Below are 23,885 nucleotides of genomic sequence, written 5' to 3' on the forward strand. Positions count from 1 at the left end.
TGTTATTTATAGTTTCTTTTCCCTGTATTTTGCACACTCTTGTGCATTTTTAATTCCCATTGTAATCTGAATAAATGCAAAAAAAAAATCCGAATAAATGCAAAAGAACATCTGAAAAAATGTTAAAAAATGTCACGTAATAAATAGACATAGACTAATCACACACTATATATATCTTCCATTATTCTAATTATTGCTCATACACAATTGAAACATACACACAACAGCTCAAGTTCGATTCTATCGTAAGATTGTAACGATTAAACATCTGATAGTATTATTGTTCTAGCGTCTGGACGATGTAGGCCCTCTGATTGGTCAAATTTAAATTTTTTGTTTCGGTTAAATTCCGCTAACTTCAAAATTATGACCCGATTTAATACTAAAATAGGATCCGCAGATTTCTTCAAAAGCATCTTTTCTGCTCAAATAATTTTTAGATAATATCGAAGAAAATATGTTTTAGAAAGTTCACAATGCATTGGATTAATTACATTACAGTAAAAATTATCCACAATTGCGTTTTATATATTTGACGTCTGTCAAGAATCAGACATTCCAGGGTTCCTTAAAAATGTCAATCCCTCCTTTACCGGCCGCTGGAGTAGTTTTGCTATTGGCCGACAGAGCGCATAAGAGCGATATACAAATACGTACAATTTCATTTATTCAAACAACGGTAATTATTTACGTGAAACTACAGTTTTAATACGCATTTACAAATAAAACAAACATTTGATTCAACTTAATGACAATAAACAACAAGTCTTTGCATGTACGATTTTGAAAAATATTGATATTTAATATTATTTACGTAAATAATAATTTCGCACTATTTGACAGAACACCGACATGAAGTTAACAATACGCGGAAGTATAGGCACTGCCAACTCAATAAAATAACATGAAAGACAATCGGAAGATAGAAACGCTTCGTTGATTGTAAAATTAGTCAACAAATCTCTAATCTGACATGTACTTATATGTTTAATAAAACAATCATTTTGCCAGGTATATAATATACATTATATTAAGGTATTATTCGGAATCGCTGGACATAATTCTTCGGATTTACCTTAATTAATATAAAAGGAATCTGAATGCATTTGGGAATTTTTTAATTTTAGCATTTTAATTTTTAATTACGTAAAATTAAAATTCGCTTTCGTTGTATTGGATGACAGCCGGAATAATTTCTATTGATGATATTTTCTTTTTTTGGTATTCCTGATATGAGTGGCTAGAATTTTTACCATTTACTCTATGCAAATACTAGGTAGGTGGTACTATTTTAGCCAAGCTCGAAAAATAAAATAAAGGTATTTTGGTTTCTTTTACAAGTAAGGAAATATTTAAAAAAAAGGTTATTATAGGTTAGGATAGGTTAGGTTGGGTTATGCTAGGTTAGGTTAGGTTAGGTTGGATTAGTATAGTTCAAGTTAGTTTATAGGTTAGGTTAGATTAAGTTGGATTATTATAGGTTAGGATTAGTCAGGTTATGTTAGGTTAGGTAACGTTAGTTAGGTTATGACGGGTTAGGTTAGGTTGGGTTATTATAGGTTAGGTTGGATTTTTATAGGTTAGGCTGGATTATTGTAGGTTAGGTTAGGTTATTATAGGTGAGGTTAAATAAAATAATAATGATAATAATAGCGAAATAAATCATTTGTGTTTTTTAAGTAGGCACTATTTTGCCGGAATATTGTATTACATTATAACTTTTTAATTTACGTTTTTCAATTGTCTCTAGCCGTTCATTTCAGGAATACCGACAAAAGAAAATGTTATCAACATAAATTATTTAGGCTGTTATCCCATACAGCGAAAGCGAATTTTCATTTTACGTAATTAAAAATTAAAAAGCTAAAATTAAAAATTTCCCAAATGCTGTTCGATTCCTTTTATAGTAATTAAGGTAAATCAGAAGGTATTATTTAAAAATATTTCGTATTTTTCCGTGTCCAGCGATTCCGAATAATTACCTATATTAATTTACATTTAGCCATTTAGGCAATTATTCTGGAAAGGTAAAGTTTTAGCCGAACAACTGTCATTCTTATATGCCTAAACTCCTTCCTGTTCCGTGATTTAACAATATATACTCACCCTCTCTCTGTGAATGACCTAATATCTACCTATTAAATATAATTGTTGTTAGTATCACTTAAACTGGGCGAAGCCCAACCAAGTGCCGCCCGAAGGGCCTAGCAGAAAAAAACCCGCGGAGCGGGTTTTTAACTGCTAGTCACAAATTAATACATTAATGAGATATATTATAGACATAGACAAATCACACACTTACTTTCACATATTTTTTGGTTTCTTGGAACGGGCAATTTGCCTAGTTAGGAACCAATAATTTCGACTTGATAAGGTACAATAATCAATAATCACAAACTATTTTAATTATATCTTGTATCATATTGTACTGTGTGTAAATCTAAATAAATAAATAAAATAAAAATAAATAATTCGTAAATAGTGGTTTTAAGAGTTTTACATAAATACAGTCGGTATACCTACTACTCAATAACACGTAAAAGACTTCTGGGCCTTAACAAAAGTTGGACAATGGTTCATTTTGCAGACCTTCGAATGGATAACCGTTTCGAAAGATTTGCTACGGTACCTAGTTTGCCAATGACAATTTTAGCAAACAAAGCGATTTTTTTCTTTTATTATTATAGCAACCGTAAAATTATGAATACCTCTTGTATGTGGACAGCACAGCCTTCTAAAAAATTACAAACATTCACAATCTCAAAATTGTACAAAAAAACACTATTTATCTTCAAGGTTCTACCAGAGATTCATATTTACGATGTTTTCGCTCTATTTTTTACATTATGTATGCAATGTGAATTTATTGAATTCATGACGTGTTCTGAGATTATTTAAAACAAAAAAAGATCGAATAAAAAAGTGTTTAAAAAAATGGTTTTAAATCCATGTAAAATAACATTTGAAAAGTTTGTAGATATTATGATTTCATTATGACCGGTCGGTGGCCGAGTTGACATCGCGTTTGGGTCCCACCCAGGCGTAGTGTGTTCAATTCCTCGGCTGGCTAAGTCCTCCCACAATCACAACACAAGCAACATTTTCAGCTTACTGTGGTGGAAGTAGGAGATTTTCAAATATTGTCAGGTTATTCGTAACCCGGGAATGTTTGTCTTTCTTTAAAAAAAAAAAAATGTGTCATTATCACGTATAAGTCAAACAAAAATAGTTTTTACGCAAAGTTACCAATTTGCACAGCAGACGTTTACAGAACACTATTATCCATGTAGGTATGTATTTGCACATCGTATTTTAAACAGTGTAATATCCAAGAAGAGTAAAGTGGAACCTAGTAGATTAATAATAAATACTCCAAAATTAATAGAGGCCCGTGCATACAGCGACGATACGTCTCTTTTTCCGAATCGGGATTAATAACGCATCGTTTCTGCGAGTGAGTTCAAATCCGGCGTCCGTCCGTCCATCCAGGGCCGGCCCTTTGCTGGCGCAATTGGAGCAGTCCGCTCCGGGTGTTTTTGTATTTTTATTTTCCATCGGCCACGGAAAACAAAAACATTGTGTCCCTGCCCCAATGTTTCACGTTTGCACAAACATTTGGTTCAATGTTTGTGGTAATATTGTCGCTTGAGATACGGAATTAGGTAGAGACCGTTGAAAATGCAATTTTTTTCATTTTTCACCGTTTTTCGTGAAAGGTGTATTTATTGCACGATTAGCACTTTGCATTTTCCGCTAAAAACAGCGGTTTTCCGTGGTATATGACCTTATTAACAGTGTAAAAGAGTATTTCTTAAAGCTCCAATTAAAAAAATATCAATGCATATTCAATAAAAGATTCGATTAAAATTCGCGTTCAATTAAACAAAAAGTAAACAATTTTCTAAATCATCCCCATATCATCCCCATCGTTACCCCCATAACTTCTCGGGGCACACGGCTTGATGAAGGTTTAATTTATGCTAATGATTAAAAGAGCACATGTAAATATTGTTTATTGACAAAAGATATAATTTCCACCTGAAAATTTTGAAAATACTTAGTTATTATTAATAAAGTAAAGCATAATTTGAATTTAATGTGTCACTACTTCTTTCTGTTCTGATTACAGTGTTTTTTTTATTTTTTTTTCATGAACTTTTTTCTTTTTTTAGAAATTATTTTTGCATTTATCAATGAAATTTGCTATGAATGTTAGCTTCCATTTAAATTACTTCGCTAAAACATAGAAATTGGCATAATTCATTATTTTTACTTTAAAAATCAATTAAAAAATAACATAAATCTTGCTACTTTTACAAATATTACAACATATTTGTTTCATTTAGATTTTTTTCGCTCTTAAGTAATAGGTAAGTATGGTAGCATTATTACGTGAAGTGCATTGGAGATCGAGTAGGCGGGAGTGCGTTTCAAGGTGAGCAGAAAGTGAAAAGATATTGGTGTCGTTGCACTTTACAGTTAGTACCTACAACACTACACAGTACCTACATCGTGCATATTGCGTAACCAGTTAATATTCATGTCTATGGTAACCAGCCTTTTGTCCCAGCGGCGATTGAGTTACTTTGCTGCGTCACTACCAAACAACTTTACCTTTTCTTTCCGATGCTTTGTGCTCGTGGATGTTGAATAATGCAGTGGTCTTGGGACCTGGGAGTGGTGGAAGCTAGGATCCAGATTATATCGACCCGTGATTATTGAAGGCTGTTTATAAAATACATGTTCATTTATAATCTGGATTTCAATATACAAATATTATCACTATCTGAATTTACTATGTTTTTGCGCATAAGTTTTAACATATTAAACACATATTTAATTTAAAAAAATTTGTTTGTTTTAATTTTTAAAAAAAAGTCATCACATCATATCAAATATTATGCTGTTACACCCTGTGTATAATATTACAACATATTATGTTTAAATTATATATCGTCAATTATTATCCAATACACATTTTCACCATATTTCAGCAAGACGTACCGTTTTCAGAATAAATGCTGTTTCCGACAGGGTAATTTGAACCGAGCGGTTTGAACCGAGCGGTATGAACCGAGTGGTTTGAACCGAGTGGTTTGAATTGGTAGTCGAGGTGTATATTGGCATTCGCGTACTGCTCGGTTTTGAAACAAAGCGGTTGACGCCGAGCCACCGCCACACAGTGGGCTGAAAATCGCCTTATATTGTAAACTAGACAAAGCATAATATGTAAAGCATTTAAGCATTAAAATGAATCATCAACATAAAAAAAGTTTTTTTTCAACTTTGAGGATTTAAAAAAAAATCGCAAGTTGCGCCACAATACGAAGTATGTCAAAAAAATACAAATAAATAGTAGTATATCTGTGTGTAAGGATATAATGGCCAACCTTATGATTCCAGAGATAGCCTCATTTTTAATGTCAGTGCCATACAAATTATTTAAAAAAAAATGATAACTCCTTCATTTGTACACGCAATTGCTTCATACGAAATTTCATAGCATAGTAATGATCAGCAGAATCCATTTCTAGCCAAAAAAAATACCCTTGAAAATTCAAGTCTCTATGTCTATGAAAGGCGATTTTCAGCCCATTGTGCGCCGAGAATTTCGAGTCGCTGCGGTTGCCGCGGTTGCTGAGCAACTCGAGGTGTACGAGTATTATGAACAGCGTTTTCAAGTTTCATTTTTAAACTGAACTCGAGGAACAGCAGCAAAAGCAAGCTGTTGCCGTTCATAATTGGTTCTGAAAAAAAATTAATTTTTTGTGAATGGACGTTTTATGTGTTTTACTATGCTTAATAAAAGAGCCACCAACCCAAATAGAAGTCGTGACACTTCCCACAAGAGGACAGGTTACAAATATTACGATTATTGAATAATGTTTAATTGCGCCATGGTGTATGTAATGCTGCGTATCCATTTTCGAGCTGAAACGCGAGCCGACCCTCGAATTATAGAAAGGAACAAAGCTACCTTAAGCGGCGTTTCTTGCCTTTTGCTGTTGCATCGTTCCTTTCCCATAATTCGAGACTCAGCTCATGTTTCGGCTCGCAAATTTATTCGCGACATAATATGCCATGTCATAATAACAGGTGGGACAGTAATTCAGTAGACATGCGACCATCTCAGATGTTGCGGCAACAACTTTGCGACCGACAGCGTAAAAAGAAAGTGTATTCAAGATTACAAATGCGGGTAGGCATAGTTTATCGATTTTATGTAAATATAAAGTGCCTTCATTTAAAGATATTTATACTAAAAATGCATTAATTCAAATCATAAAAGAAAAAGACAAGTATCAGTTTCTAACTGAAAACCGTACTCGACTTAAATATATTTTTCCATGCCCAAAATTAAACACTTCCTTTGCAAAAAATTATTACACTTATCGGGCAAGAATTTTTTTCAATCGACTACCTGAAGAAATTAGAAACATTAATGATAACATCCAAATAATAAACACTGTGAAAAAATATTTTAAAGACAAACTTACAAAAAATAAAAATGTTTCCAATTGAATTAATCTTAAGAATAACTCATCTCAATTAGTTTCCTTAAGTAACATTTCATTCTTCAAATAAGTTTAAAATCATTTTATTTTTAATTACCTACATACTGTAATAAAACAATGTACACTCCATTTCCAGCCACAAGCTAATGCTTCTATGGAAGAGGGGTCTTGAAATATTTGATCATATATTGTAACAAATAAACAAAAATGTACTTATATAATAAATCGTGGTAATTTGAAAGTCGACGAATCTTCCATCAAATATTTTAAATAAAGTCAAATCGAAATAAAGATATTATTTGAATGTCTATTTTAATAACCAGCATGTCGCGCGTCGGTACCGAGAATTGAAGGCCACCTAACTCTCCCTGCCTTTGCACACACACTCCTTGTTTTATTCACATTTTAATGTCTGTTTAGTAACCAGCATGTCGCGCGTCGGTAACGTGGATTGAAGGCCACCCAACTCTCCCTGCCTTTGCACACACACTCCTTGTTTTATTCACATTTCAATGTCTGTTTAGTAACCAGTATGTCGCGCGTCGGTAACGTGGATTGAAGGCCACCCAACTCTCCCTGCCTTTGCACACACATTCCTTGCTTTATTCACATTTTAATGTCTGTTTAATAACCAGCATGTCGCGCGTCGGTAACGAGGATTGAAGGCCAGCTCTCGATGCATTTGCACACACACTCCTTGCTTTATTCACATTTATTTTTCCTGTTGACATCAATACCTACTATTTAAAAAAAACATTATTTTTTAACACGTGGCTCTCTGATGTCCCCATTTTACAATTTTTATAAGATGAAACAAATGTGTTTAAATAAAATGGACTGCATTGAAATTCAAACGAAGTTAAATAAAATAATATTAAGTTAATTAAATTTCAAGGGAATTAATGAAATTATTTTAAAGGAGTACGGCCTCTTAAAATGTTTTTCTGAATCTTAAAATTACCAGATTCAAGTAAATGTTGCATTTGATTGAACAATGCTTTCTGGAACGTCTTATACTTACTCGTATAACACAATACTTGTTTAGTTTACATGCATCCACTAAACTTCTCATGCATCGGTGTAATGGAACAGTATGTATTTTTGTTTTATACCGAGCTAAATCTAGTGTTTGATTCACTTGGATTTCATCGTGAACTATTGTGCTTTGCAATTCAAAATTGAAGTTTTCGTTTTTTTAACTTCAAAATTCCGAATTGTTTGTTTAAAATTGTTCATTTTTCAATCGGAAAACACAATACTTTTTTATTTGATTTATAATAATTTATGTTAAAAACAGGAAGGAAAATTTGTGTCAATTGCGTCTCTGTATGAGGGAAGCGTTGCATGTGTTAGGGTGAACGGTGGTTTTACGGGGTGGTTTGATATCACAAAAGGTGTTAAACAAGGCTGCGTAATGTCACCATGGTTATTCAATCTATACATGGATAATTGTATGCAAGAATTGAAAGAGGTGGGATTGGGCGCGAATTTGGGTAATCTGAAAGTATGTTGCCTGTTGTATGCTGATGATGCGGTGCTGATTGCTAATAGTATGGATGATCTGCAGTATCTCGTGTCTAGGATGAACGAAGTATGTGTGAAGAATGAGTTAATGATGAATGTAAGTAAGTCTAAAGTAATGGTGTTTGAAAGAGAAAGTACGAACACAGTGTGCAATATAGCTGTGAATGAGGAATATTTGGAGCAGGTGGATGAATTTGTGTATTTAGGAAGCATGTTTACGAGAGATGGAAAGGCTGACAGAGATATTGAAAGAAGAGTAAATGCAGGTAACTCCAATGGAGGACTGAACGCAGTTGGCGCTAACAAAAAATTGTCCAAAGAAGTGAAGTTTGCAGTCCACAATGGAGTGCTGGTACCTACCCTGATGTATGGAAGTGAGGCATGGAACTGGCAAAAAAAGGATGAAAGTAGATTGAATGCTGTTGAAATGAGATCCCTGAGGCGTATGTGTGGTAAAACCATGTATGATCGTGTGAGGAATGTGGATATCCGCAAAGAGTGCAAGGCTGATGTAAGCGTAATGAGTAAGATCAAGAAAGGGACGCTTAGATGGTTTGGGCATGAAGAGCGAATAAGCGAAGAAAGGAGTGTAAGGAGAATATACGATGCAAATGTGAATGGTAGCAGAAGTCGGGGACGCCCGAGGAAGACATGGCACGACCAAGTGAATCAGATACTTGAGTCGGGCCATGTCAAGAGTCAGAACAATAGAAGAGTATGTATGAGACGATGTATGAATGTGAATGAGGCAAGGAGTGTGTGCCAAGACCGAGTTGTTTGGCGGTCCGTCCTCTCTGCCTACCCCTGCGGGGAAACGGCGTGATGGTTAGTTAGTTTATAAAATTTGTGTAGATACTATCTTCGTATAAAATGACCTTGAATTTACAAGAAAATTCTTGTTAGTAAGTCAGTTAGTTAAGTAACACAATGTATTAGTACCTGCTTATAACTGTTCTAATTCAAAATATCTGATGTGGTCTTGTTTTTTATTGGGGTTAAACAATCTTAAAAATGACCTACTTTTGAATCGATTTTTTTTAAATTTTTCTATTCCATTTTTGTAAGGCGAATAAAGTAAAACGATTTATGTCCTCTAAAGTTATAACTTAAATCAGATAAAGCTTCGTTTCACAACGCTTTCAGAATTTTTCTTATAATATCGATTACGGCAAACTTATATTGAAAAACTTGGCAGCTAAAAATACGGTCTGCTGATTTTATTAGTTCTCAGATTTGTCCATAAAACTGACAACCGTACCGTAATAAAATATGTCTCCAAAAACAGATTTGTTTCATTTCCAATACAATAATTCTAACAAAAGACTTGCTTGCGTAATGCCGGGAGGCTGTGGTACATGAATAAACACCTTTTAAAATAATGAGTATAATTTATACGGGTCATGGAAATGCATACGATTACATTATATCCGGTTTATTGGCTCCGTGTTGCATAATACAGAAGCAGGTATAAGGAACCTTTTTTCGTTATAATATTAATTTATTTTATTAAACTAACTTGCCAACCATCATGACATTTTTCACAGCGGCAGGCAGAAAGGATGATCTTCTCTGACCTTTTCAATATTTTGTCCATATTTTTTATATTTATTAAGGTAATAATTAAAATATATACGATTTGTACACCGAAACAAATCTGCTTTTTTTATGAATTTTACCAAAACACCTAGAGTTATGTATTTAGTCTAGTGAACTCTTGCTAATGTGTAAATATTAATGTAGGGAACAAATATAAAATATTTTTATGAAAATTAATATGCCAGAAAAAGCAATACCAATACACATCAAACAGCAAATATTTATTTTAAATATGTTGATTTTACGATTTTCTCGTTTTTACACATATTTTATTTATTTACTATCGCAAACTCTGACAAAAAGACGGGGCCTGCAAAAGGCGCTTACATTGTGTTTCGATTTCAGGTAGATTTTTTAGGTACCTACCAAGTAAAAATGTTTGTATGTTTTGTGATTTAACTAATTATAAACCTAAGTTGCCAATCACTGCCTGCTCCACCGATGGCTCTTCAGAGACGCGCGATGGTCAAATATTCTTCATAAACCGCTATTCGAATAATTTGTAATCTCTCATTATTTTATTTATTTTTTTATTTCATTATATTGTTGTACTCTGAATCATATTTTTGGGATATATTGCATTGAACTACCCCTGTATACCTTTTGTATTTAATTATTATAATTATTTAATACTTAAGTCAATGCTGTCCATTATTTTAAATACCTATGTACTGTATTAAGGAAAATATCACAAATTTTAGGGAAAAAATGTTTTAATAAAAAACAATTTTTATTTTCTTAAGGTAGGCATAGCTCTCAGGCCTTTATGAAAGGTACAGCTCTCAAACCTCTATGGAAGGTACAGCTCTCAAGTCTTTATGGAAGACACAGCTTTCAAGCCTTTATGGAAGGCACAGCTCTCAAGCCTTTTTGGAAGGCACAGCTCTCAAGCCTTTATGGAAGGTACAGCTCTCAAGCCTTTATGGAAGACACAGCTCTCAAGCCTTTATGAAGATACAGCTCTCAAGACTTTATGGAAGGTACAGCTCTTAAGCCTTTATGGAAGGCACAGCTCTCAAGACTTTATGGAAGGTACAGCTCTCAAACCTCTATGAAAGGTACAGCTCTCAAGTCTGTATGGAAGACACAGCTTTCAAGCCTTTACGGAAGGCACAGCTCTCAAGCCTTTATGGAAGGTACAGCTCTCAAGCCTTTATGGAAGGCACAGCTCTCAAGCCTTTATGGAAGGCACAGCTCTCAAGCCTTTATGGAAGGTACAGCTCTCAAGCCTTTATGGAAGACACAGCTCTCAAGATTTTATGGAAGATACAGCTCTCAAGACTTTATGGAAGGTACAGCTCTTAAGCCTTTATGGAAGGCACAGCTCTCAAGCCTTTGTGGAAGGTACAGATCTCAAGCCTTTATGGAAGGTACAGCTCTTAAGCTTTTATGGAAGGTACAGCTCTCAAGACTTTATGGAAGGTACAGCTCTTATGCCTTTATGGAAGACACAGCTCTCAAGCCTTTATGCAATGCACGCCTAAATGAACACAAGTTTTAATGTGCGTGCCTCATTTAATATAACTTTTTTTTATAAATTCTACATTCTCCATTCCACCGGTAGCCTATCCATGGCGGAGACGTCCATTATGTAATGACAATTAATATCCGTGATCACGAGGTCAGAATTGGGACATTGCTCGTACATATGTACATTGTGAGATCTAATTAATATGGATGAAATGCAACGATTGCTTTGTTTGCCATAACCACATTTCAAAAAACTTCTCGAAGATCATACATAAAATCTGATAGGGTTTTTATAAACGTGTCTAGGCAGCCGAAACAAAATGTATGGATATTTATTGTTTTTGTGTTTAATTCGTAGAACTCCATTTAATTTTTGTGTTTAATTCGTAAATCACAAAAACAAAAAACACTTCCTGAAATTTGATTTTAATTAAATTTCAAAAAAAATGTGTTGAATTTAAATTCTGTTCAGAAAAACATGATTTTAATTAATTAATAAATTTGCGCTTACAAATCCCTTCACTGATCACCACTTCTCTCACCTACTAACCAATCACACGTACACACACATCATATATACTAGTTATATGTTAAACAAAATAACGTACGAAATTTACCTTTTAAAAGGTATTCACAAACCATATCTCGTAGAAGCTAACTTTATAAAACCAGCCTTTTGACCGGTTCTCTATTTTGTAATGGCTGTAAAGTTGTATGACTCATTTGTGTATCGGACAACAAACTGTTAAATAATATCTCTAAGAAGTGAAAGCGAACTGTTAATAATTACCCAAAACATTATTTGCTGTATTTGCAGTGCTGGGATTTCAATAGTTTCCGGTAAAACCAAAGCCACATTCAAATCGGAATGACGAGACGATGACTCAAGAGCCGGTGCATTAGAAATCATACGGCCGTCGGGTTTCCTTAAAACGGTGAAAGAAAGTAAGACTCGAATCATGTAGTACCTTCTGACTTCCATAATCCTAACGAGGATGCAGCTCGATCATGAATATGAATTGAATTTAGAAAGTAATAAATAATAAACAAGTAAAATGTACATGAATGCAATGACATCCAATAATTCAAAAAAAATTATTAAATAATGTTTATTTAATTAAAATCTTTATGTATGTAATATTTTAATCTTTTATTATTATTTCTGACAATAAAATGGCAGAATTCTGCACAAATTATAAAAATTAAACCCCGTTTAAGTTGAATTAACCCGAGAAATAATTATTTACATCGGGGAAATGGAAAAACATCCCCAAAACAGGTTCTTAGATTGAAATATTTATAATTTATACATATTTAGATTGTAATATAACTTTACAGCAAACATCAAACGAGAAAAATGCATGGCCAAATCACCGATCAAAACATGTGAAATTTTGAACGTTGATTGACAAAAAATGGAACTTTAAAGCATCCTTTACAATCTCCCCCAATGAAAATAACAGTTTCTAAAATAAAGCGTGTAGCTGAATTTTATCGTACCTAACCTAACCTAGCTGACATTTTTTTTCTTGTTGTCATTGATAGCTCTTTTATTACCTTCCGGATGACGGGCCGCGGAACCCATAATACTTTTGAGATTAGAATGAAACATTTATGTTCTATCAATAAAAAAAAAACAACATAAATTGCTGACAATACTTCATGTTTTCTAAGTAGCGAGAGTGTAATGTTTTACGATGTTTATGATGCATTATTCAATATAATGCATCATAACACATGGATAAATTCAAACCACCGAATCGTGCGGGTTTCTTTCTTGGAGTAAATTTATCTTTTAGTTTTTTATGACCAAGTAAGATATACAAAACTTGTAAAATCTCAAATAAATATTATGTCATCTTATGGTGAACCGTAACAGCAAAGTTACTCTTCTAGTAAAAACCACCGACTGCACCGTTAATTTATCTACCTATTTAGAAACAATTGTTAAATTGTAACCATTTCTCGAATTTTCTTATATTATTCCTTATGCCAAACAACTAACAAAATCACTTCACTTTTATCTGTTACGAAATAAGACGACAACATTTAGTTTAAACTCGGCTGTTGAGCGCTGCAGACGCAATACATACATTCACAGGCAACCACAACAGGTCGTTGCAGAACAACCAACAGAAATACAACGATTTGCTTTTAAAACTAACAACGAAATCGATACTGAATCGTTCAAAATTTAAATCCACAAAATAACCGGTGATTTGTTTTGGATATTGCATTAGGAACTTAAATTAAATAAGTAGTGAATTTACTGAAGTACGGGACGATAGAAATCTTGTTAAAGAATTTCCTCGTTGATAGGTAGTGCGTGATCCAGTTTTATTATTTAATTAATATTGTGCATTGCTACTGTTGAGAGGAGCTGACTTGAAGAGGTGCTCTGTGGTATTTACAAGTTTTGAGAAGTGCAAAAGAAGATATAAAAATGAAGGTAATTTTTTTTTTCTTACTATAATTTTTATACTGTAAATATGTTTACAGTTTATTTATACAGTATATTAAGGGACGTACTTGATTTACTAACCAGTGATTCCTGACATTATTTGGACCAATAGTGTACATTAAATTTTGGTCTGCGGTGACATGTATAGTTGTTGTTTTTTTTTTTAGGATTTTTTTCTTTGTATCGTCTCACTGGCCCCATAATATTGAATATTTGGCTAATTTATATACCGCCGTTTTCGTGAGAAATCACCTCAAGGGCGCATTCCCACCATAACCTTCCAACACCTACGAATTTTTAATTTATTTTAGTTGAAAAATAACAATCAAAAATATCACCGGAGACCAAAATATCATCAAATTTTTAAAATCCAAAATGTCAGAAATGACTGGTTAAAGTAAGCCAGGTACTTCACTTTACCCTGGATGAGTATGTCTCGTTGAACTCGCAAAAGGAAGACCTGGTGTAGGTAATGAATTTCTTTGTCAAAATTTGTATTTTCAGTTTGCAAGTTATTTCCATCAGGTGCTATGGAGTTGTGAAAAATCTATTTAACGTCAAAAAATGAGACAATATACCTTATTGCTTGTCATACAATTTACAAAAAAATACAGTGTGTGGCAAGCCTACGCACGACGGAAGTGAAACTTTTAGTATTCTTCTCTCTCTCTTTTCATTTCATATTATTATTATTCAGAATGCTGTATATTATAGTTTTAAAAAGCATAAATTTATTTATAGGCGTGTTGTTAACAAATGAACGTTTAACTAGATTCCTAATATTGACATATTTATAAGTAGCATGTGATAAAAAAAATTAAAAGTTATACAAATATGGAACCCGGGTCCTGCATAAGGAGTGTCGAATGCTCTGCCTCTAGACCGCGAGGAGAGGTATCTTGCGCGACGAGAACCGCGTATACAACGTGTACTCCTCAATTGACTTGTCCCGCGCTTATTTTTATAACGGAGTTTGTATATGATATTATATTACGATACAAAATTCGCTTCCTTCAATCGATCGTTTCAAACAGAATTAGAAGGTTCGATCGCAAAAATTCTAAAAATAAATTACTCAATAAAAAAATATAAATGTGCATTTTTGACAACAATCATGTAGATATCTTCTTATATGTATGCCTGACAAAGTCGCAGCACGAGAGCATTTTATCACTTTTCCTCGTATTAAAAAAATCACAAAAAGAAAAAAAAAATAGTTAAAGCGGGGATCGAACCTCGGTTCTTCACGACGAGAGTCGGGCGCTATGCCTCTAGACCGCAAAGCTGAGTTTGGAGAGTGACCTAAACTAGGTATATAATATTAGCTAAGCTCCTATAGCGAAATGATCACGGTTTTTCGTGACGGTCATGAGTCGGTTTTACTCCGGTCCTCGAAAATGCATAACGCGCGTAAGGTAGTTTCACTTCAAAAAATATTCTGTGAGAAAACCTCCGGCCTGGGTTCTACAGGTGCCGAAAGGTTCAGTTTAAACTGACGACATCAGTTTCCGTTCAAACCGATTACGTTTCTAAGGGATTTTCTGCTTCGTTGGAGTATCTTAAGGAACAAATGGATACAAATGATTTGAATAGTTTATTGTTTTGACAATGGTAGACACGCATGTTTTCAAGTCAGGTCGTCGCAGGAACTATTGTGCGTCAGGTTCACACTCAGGCTACGCAGAGATTTTTAACAACCATTACCTACAACAATGGATTACAGATATTACAGATGTAAAACACATACAGAGAGTGAGGAATGGTAAAAAATAAAGGCATAAAAAGTTGTGGCAATAACAAATAGTAGAAGTAAATAAAATGACACAATACCCTAAAATAAAGTCGAAATCTTAACGACATAAGTGAAGAAGACGTTTTTAAAATATTCGGCCAGGCGTATTGGACGGACAAACGCCTATGGTCGAATTTGCCCCAGCATACCTAGAAAATTGATATTTTCGCGGGGTTTATTTTTAAGTAATTCCGATAAACATATTGCAAAAATCTTAGATGTTTTTTAATAACCTCGGGAAGTCATCAATTCATCATCTAGAAAAATAAAATTTGGTGTTTACCGGTAATTTTATAGTCGAAAAACGTTGTATAAATTATTCAAATCAAGAAAAAAAAATCTTATGGCACTGTTTCATTACGCTTAAATATAAATAACTTACATCGATGGGTATCGGTTTGAAATACCAATATAATAATATTATAGTTAATTCGTCGGAATGAATTAACATTTGAGTCTTTTAAACAAATCGATTTAAAACAAATGGTAGGTAAGACAATAATCTGTAACAAACACGCTTGCAAGAGATAATGATACACAATATTAATATTTGGATGATTTGTATAGCGCTGTTTTTGGACAAAATCACCTCAAGGGCGCTGTAAAAATATATTTGTCTTTGAAAATGTTTCACCCTGTGTATTATACTAATATTAGGCAGGAGTTGTCGCTCAAGTTATAAGTTAAAATATGTTATTAAAATATATTACCTAAAAATAAATTTTATCGGCGGGCTTTTAAGGTCTTAAAATCAAAGAATGGATAAAGGGATGGATAGTGTGTATATTCCCTCGTGTGTAGTTAACCCATAAACCTATTTTGCACTCTTTATATTTCGAGATCATTCTTCTATTTAGGGGCCCTAATGCGTATTGCGATTTGAAACCTATTTTTTTTAAGTTTTATAACTATTTAGATGGCTGACAAAGCATTTGCCGAAATGATTAAAGATCTCAATCCATAAAACTACTTTTCTCATAATTTTGTAAGAAATCAAATTACATAAATTAATGCTCTATAATTATTTTCTCCCAGTGGATCTGTAACTAATTAATATCACTCATTTAGCAAACTAATTTTTCACATCAATGAATATAATGAAACCCTCAGTAAGCGAATAATCAAATAAATTATCATCATTTTTACGTTTGTCTGTTTGATTAAAGTAACAATCAAAACAAATAGTGAATTAATGATAATAGGTTATTATATCAATGATTGCATATAAAATCATTATTATTTCGGTTACAATAAATCAATCAATTTCAGATGAACCTACCTAATTGTAGCAATTTATTTATTTTGTATGCAACTAATTTGCATAATTAATTCATTATTTTGATTTTTAGTAACCATGTGAAAAAAGTTAAACATTTTTTTGAAACCTGTTAAATAAATCTTTATTATCGAAGAAAGCAAACACTTTGTGGCTTGACATTATACAAAATGAAACAAACACTTAGTTTTAAACCACTTTATTTTGAGGTATATTCGTCGACCGGTTTTGATTGGACTCAATCTTCTTCAGGACAATAAAATGTAATACTAAATTATAATACAGAGCAAGGTATAAGGGAAACATAAAAGAAAGAGAAAGTATGTAGTAGAGGGAGAGAACATCAGAGACGGGTTGGTGGAGGGGGAGGGGTAGGGGGAGGGGTTGGGGGGGACCAAAGGAAGGGTGTTTGTTTCATTTTGTAAATCATTCTTGTTTAAAGAAAACGTCCTTTGATGGGCTACCAAAAACCTGGTCATATAATTTCTTCTTCCCTATAAAAGTGTTAAAAGATTATTTTGCTACGTATACATACGCGAGCGGAACTGCCGATAATGGTACCATTATGGTACGTATACATTTGCGAATACATGACACTAATTTGTAGTTATTATTAATTTATGGAACATGGCTACGATTTCCTTATACTCAAATAGCCTATAAAAGTGTGAGAGATGAGTACGTTTTTGGTTTTGCCATTTTTATAGTGGTCCTGAACGGATGAATATCACATCAATATATGGCCCATACAAAATTTCATTCTAATTAGACATAGTACTTTCTGGAAATAATTTAGAAGTAACTTACATTCAAAAGTATTCAAGAATATTTAAGATTTCGATAGTAACAGTGTACCAAACAAGACTAGCTATAACTATATGAAATAGGATGTACTGCAAAGTTTTGAGTGTTAGTGTTATAATATTTAAAATCATCAGTTAATAATATTACGTGCATATAGCACATTATGTAAAATATTTCGTAGTAACTTTCACTCAAATCAGAAGCGAATTAGCAATTTGAACGCCTTTGAATGCTGTATCATATTTTAAAGTACTACTGTTTGACCTACTTGATCGGTAAATAATTGCTAATATGAATATTGGAAATGGTTTTTTCCATCATTAACAAACCCGTATTCCTATTAAATTCTGTTAGATTCTGTGAGACATCCTCAACTTACTTTTTTTCTAACCAAAAACATAAAATCAGTATCAGATATTGGACTATTTATAAGCAATAATTAGTCGCCTGGAATATTCATACAAATAGAAAATATCTCCCGAGTAAAAATAAATGATGCCCACGGGAATTAAACCCGCACCTTCTTATGTCCGGTCAAGTGCTCTGGACAACTGAGCTACGTCGGCTTATTCCCAACCCGCCAAATAATTCAATATGTACTAGTACTTCAACAATTCAACAAACGACAATCAACAATTACTGCGTATAATATTTTTTTACCTGCAAACAACCAACTTTGTTTTTGTAGGAAAGGCTTTGACAGTTCTAAATTTCCCACTAGATGGCGTCAAGACATATTATATCTACATTTGTTGGTGAAATATTTTCATTTGTCAAATATTATTAGTTTATCATTACAAAATAAGGTATTGGACAGTTAGGGTCTGGGTTGGGGGTTAGGCGATTACTCGGCTCAGTGACCAGTGCCGAAGTATGAAAGAAAATAAATAATGTTATTGAAAAAAAATTTAAGACAAAAACATTGAAAAATATCACCGGAGGCCAAAATTTCATGAACAATTTTTTACGCCAAATAACGACAGGAATTACGACAACCACTATTTAAAGTATATCCGATAACAACCTGTGTATCTAAATATTATATAATTAATGTAATTTAGGCCTATATGTAAATATTTTATCAATGAAATTTGTTGGTCACATCAGCATCGCACTCTTCATTCAATGAAATACAGAATTGTCTAAAAATTATGTTTCCACTCACATGGTTTTATATAAAAAAAAAATTAAAAAAATACATACAAATAACGATATTAATCTTTGGGTAATTATCGTAATTATGGTACTACAATATTATTTAAATAGTTACCATATTAGTTATTATTTGGGCTTGTGCACGTTGTGTGTACTATTATGTTTTTAAAATAAAAGTCAATGCCATGTAAGTGGTAACATCTTTTTGGACAACCCTGCATAATTTATATTTATTATGGTTTTCTAATTTTGTTACGTAGTACCTAATTGCTTGGTGGAAAAAAATTGTTAGTCATGCCGTAAGTTATAAATTATTGAAGTAGCTTTCCAATGGTTAGTAATAGACCTACCCAAGGTCAGTGGTCGGCAAACTGAAAAGTCAAAAAAAACAAAAATATAACGATTTGGATTTCTTTTGAGCGCCAAGTTTTTTTACAAGAACCTGTGTTTTTTAAAAAAATATGTTTTTTCAAAGTTGGTTGAAACTAGGTTTGCTGAATAAAACTATTTTTGTATCACAAAAGTTTCAATAGGATAATTCTTTTAACCGACTGACGTTTAAATTGTAAATCGAAGTACTTATTAAAATTTAAAAAATGCTGACGCGCAAATATTAGAGATTTTGAATTAATTCTCTACAAATAAACGGCTTGCAATAAACGTTAACCACTATTTAAAATGTCTTTAAAAACTCTCAACATTAAAGAAATCCAAACGTCTACCCATAGAAAAGAATATATTGGAAACCTCGGAAATCAAGCATACCTACCAGAGTACCTTTGTATCAGAAATATTTTGACTTATTTTGTACCTACTTTCTTTCATTTTTATTTTCTTAATTAATTATTCCTAATTTGTAAAATAACATCAATTTAAAATACGTAATTCGTCGAAGAGCAGCACTCAAGTAGAAAAAAAAGAGCGGCGTGTGGCTTGCATACCGCAGTTTGGGACCACTGCCCTAAGTTTTTGGTTATCATTATCATAATTTATGCATTATTTCTAGGTAGCCACAGTTGTCCTTTTCTTGAGTGCAGTCACCGTGACTCTAGCTGCCACTCAGAGCACCAGCAGGCCCCAGGTCACCGATGACGTCCTGGAGGGCGCCCTGAGTGACAAAAGATACCTCATGAGGCAACTCAAGTGTGCCCTGAGCGAGGGACCCTGCGACTCAGTCGGAAGAAGACTCAAAAGTAAGATAAAGAGAAACCACACATAATTTATTTGCAGTGAATATCATACAACAATATTTAGAATTTCGTTCAATGTCACTAAATAAAGCAACAATGCACAACAATAACAATATACACAGCTGTCCTAAAAGTCAACGTTACCCCTTGAAAGGCTGATAGGTCAACTCCTGGCGAACCAGAATATTATAATGAGACCATACTAAAATGTCCTTACTTTCCAAGATATTAGTATTTCATTAAAATCGACACCTTCGATCGGTTTTTTGAGTGCCACAGTTACAAAATTTCGTAATATTCTAAGAATAAATTTTTTACTACACAACCCAGAACAGCCCTGAACTTAAATAAAAGGATTGAAACCCCATAATTCGGCATCGTTACCTTTGTCTTGGTCTTTAATCAATGGCAGGTTTATCAAATAATCCTGATTTATTGAGAATCATGTTAAAAAGGTGACTGCAAGCCGCGTCCTAATAAAGTTTTAGTAATGTCATAATAATATCGGAATATGTGTTCATCCACCTGCGTTTGTCTTAATAGTATATCATGACGAAATGCAAAAATGTTAGGGTTTTTCTGAACATGTGTTCGGACATCGTGATAAAATATTGATATTATTAAATTTCAAAGATTTTTATAAGGATATAAAAATCTTTGAAATTTATAAGGATACCTATCAATGAATTCGTTAATGGCCTACATTCCCGTTTTTAACAGTAATACGAATAATTTTAAGAGATTCTTAATAAATTTGAAATATTTTTTATCAGGAAGTTTTCTCCGTGTGCACTCGAAAATCTGATCTATTCAAAAGTGCAAAAATCTCTTAAACAAAGGACATTTTATTAAGATCCCTTACGTTGACTTTGGGAACACCTATGTGTACTTATTAATGCAGCAAAAAAAACTGGTTCAACGGAAAATCGTTGTTATATGTGAAAAAAAAAACTTAACGTACAAAAGGCTTTTCAGTGTTGGTTACCATCATTTTTTTAGATATTTAATACAAGTGAATGGTGTTTTTTATATGGATACTATTGTCAAAACAGGGCGCGTGGAAAACCTATGAAGACTGCTATGCAAGGTAAAAATATCTCTCAATCTAATTCACTTCAGTAATCAATGGCAATGGTACTGAATATTTGATGGAAGCTTTTGACGGAATTCAATAAAAGGGACATGCTTTTATGATCATCACTAGACTTTAATTGATATACGCACATAACTATTTGATTAAGTTTTGGTTTAAATCATGAAAATTAATAGTTTTGACGATATCAAATCCCAAATACCCATGTAGTTACAAGTTACATTATTTCGAAATAAGTGTGAAAATGCCAAAACGTGCGAAGGAGATATCTCGGCTTTGGATGAATAAAATCAACATTGGGGAACGCGTATGAACTGACAATGTAAATTATTATTATTGTTGACGTGTAGTGCGCAATTGCGCCATTAGATGGCCCAAGAAATATAAGGAACGTCTTAAGGTTTGCTGAGTTTCGTATGAAACAGAATAACGACCCATAAAGCTTGTATCTCTTTTGTGGTAACTTTTATGATCATTTATTAAGGACGTTTTATCATTTTACGTTTACTTGGATTAGAGTAGGTACTTATTGCGGGTAATGTACTTTTGCGGTGCGTTAGTTTTTAGATTATTTGCTTTGACTCAACCAACAGAGTTAATTTATATATTTTAAAAATGTACCTATGTGTTTTGTTCACATACAGGGGTCCGGTTGTCATAAAGTCAACATCAACTGTGAACGAGTGTTCCGCTCGTGTACGTAGAGTTTCATGCACGTGAACCGATGCACCGGGAATATATGCTGCCAGCTCCATAGAGCAGGCTCCATTAAAATACCTGCAGAACAGACTCAGTATGCCCACATTGCGTCTGTGCATTAGATATAGCAATCGGTCTATTAACAATGGATTATTATTAACAAGTATTGTGGGGCTCCAGCCCAGAGGTGGCTTCCAAATTTAATTGTTGAGCATACTTAAAATTTGCATAGAGTTAGCAGCTGGTTACTATTGAAGAATCTGCTAGCCTTATATAAGACGTCCAGTTTCTTCCAGCCAGATTTACTAGTGCTTCTATGGATCCCCAATTCTTGAGCCGGTCTGATATACTTACTCCAACCATTTCAATGGAGTCTTTATTGAGAAGGGTGCTTCCATCAAATTCGACTAGTCATTGATCTCCCCCTTTACCGAAATCAGACACGCTTCGGTTTGTGAGGCGTTGAAACTGACCAGGTTGGCCTTACCCTAGGCACGGACCTTCTCGAGGTAGTGGTTAACTTTTTGTCTCAAAACTTCCCGAGCTGTTCGGACGTCATACGTGGAAAGGGGCTAGTCAAAAGATAACCCCCGGTAACGGTTCTGTCATCAGCGTAGCAATGAATTGGTGAACATTCAACAAGATTGTTGATGTGCAACAAAAACAGCGTCGTTGACAGTACAGATCCTTGTGGAACCCCCGCATTGAATTGAAAGAAGAATTGAAGAGTAAGAAGAGCCGTCAAATGTTCATGGTCCGCTGCTTAGATTAATTTAATGGCCAAGATTAATACAATTATTACTTCGTTAAATACGCATTGAAGCCTTAGCTTTCTGCTATACACGAAACGATTCAAGTAACGAAGTCATAAAATCGTAGAAAATTAACTAAAAAAATATATTTTTACGATAGCTTGAATTTTACACTAGACATTTAAATAGGCCTGGTTGAATATTGATGACGGATAACTCAATACAATAAGAACTAAGCACACATTTAAAAATTATACAAAGTAATAAAAAAGTGATGATCCATTAAACTAGGTTAATTACATTACATAGGTTAGGTTTTCAGGTAAATTTTTTTGATCGCTTTATATGATTATGATATCATTTTGAAGGTGTTGTGAATTGTCATTGTGTTATCGTGGAACCCCTGAATTTTATATTGTTCATCCATACATACCAGTGACACCTATTAATATTCCAACCAAGATTCAAACCGGTAATGCAATGTATATTAACACAAGACTGACACTTCAAATCTTTTTGCAAGCCAAAATGTGAAAATAATATTATAAATTTAATATATTAAATTGTAACCAAAAAGTATCAACATCTAACCGAATCAAAAGTTATAAAATATAACAAATAACAGAAAATGGAACTAAAACAAACATAAAAGTAATAATGTGTAATAACATATTTTCAGGTCTTGCGCCCTTAGTGCTCCGCGGCGCTTGTCCCCAATGCTCCCCCTCGGAGACCAAGCAGATCCAAAAGACCCTGAGTCACATCCAGCGACACTACCCCAAGGAGTGGGCCAAGGTCTTGAGGCAGTACGCCGGGATCTAGGGACCCCGCTCCTCGTCAATCGTACCTACAATAGTGAACTAAACAAGACTTATGATACCAAAATAAAAATCGTAAAAAAGTTTTTGGCAAAATTTCTTTTCAATTTATTACACCTAAGTGTTGTTCTATAAAATGTTTTATTTTATTTCTGGTAAGGCAGAAGATAAAAAGTTCTGTTCGAAATCTAATTATTTTTTTTTTGAGATTTGTGGTTTAAATTAAATTAATATTTCTTTTAACTTCATTTTACGAAAGTGGGTAATTTGTATTTTTTTGGTTCTTACATAAATATTATTTAATTGGTAAAAATATAATATTTTTCACCGAACTTCCCCAATTTTTATTTTATTTCCTTAGCTATTATTTCAAGAGCTCACCCGAAAAATGTTATTTTATTTTTATTTTTTATTTATTTTTTTAAGTTTTAATCCAGCAGGACTGGGAGGATAGTGCAATCCCAGTCTGCCATATTACATGAAATAAAACAGGGAAACAATAAAATAAAGTAAAAAAAAATAAAAAGAATAAATAAAAATAAAAAATATAAAAAAATATTTAAAAAAATACATGTAAATATAACATTACCAACAACATAATAATTTTTATTTTACATGGTTGGGCAAAAGTAATCACCCGATGTTCTTTTGCTGTATTTTTTTTATAATGAACTTTGGTAGATACTGCTTGTGAAATTTGTTTTTTTTTTCCTGTCAACCGATTCATGTTTGTTGATTTG

At 33.2% G+C, this 23,885-nt stretch overlaps 1 protein-coding gene across 1 annotated transcript; it reads left to right on the forward strand.

Annotated features, from left to right (window-relative positions):
- Nucleotides 1-13,180: 13,180 nt before the first annotated feature.
- LOC149425782 (putative odorant-binding protein A10) lies at nucleotides 13,181-23,427 on the forward strand. The gene is made up of 3 exons (XM_089644826.1): nucleotides 13,181-13,554; nucleotides 19,600-19,786; nucleotides 23,007-23,427. The coding sequence occupies exons 1-3, from the start codon at nucleotides 13,549-13,551 to the stop codon at nucleotides 23,147-23,149; spliced, it is 336 nt and encodes a 111-aa protein (XP_089500952.1). The 5' UTR covers nucleotides 13,181-13,548; the 3' UTR covers nucleotides 23,150-23,427.
- Nucleotides 23,428-23,885: the final 458 nt, after the last annotated feature.

The sequence above is a fragment of the Hesperophylax consimilis genome, chromosome 2, assembly GCF_061612785.1.
Source record: "Hesperophylax consimilis isolate HC1 chromosome 2, BYU_Hcon_1.0, whole genome shotgun sequence".
In the NCBI taxonomy this organism is placed as follows: domain Eukaryota; kingdom Metazoa; phylum Arthropoda; class Insecta; order Trichoptera; family Limnephilidae; genus Hesperophylax; species Hesperophylax consimilis.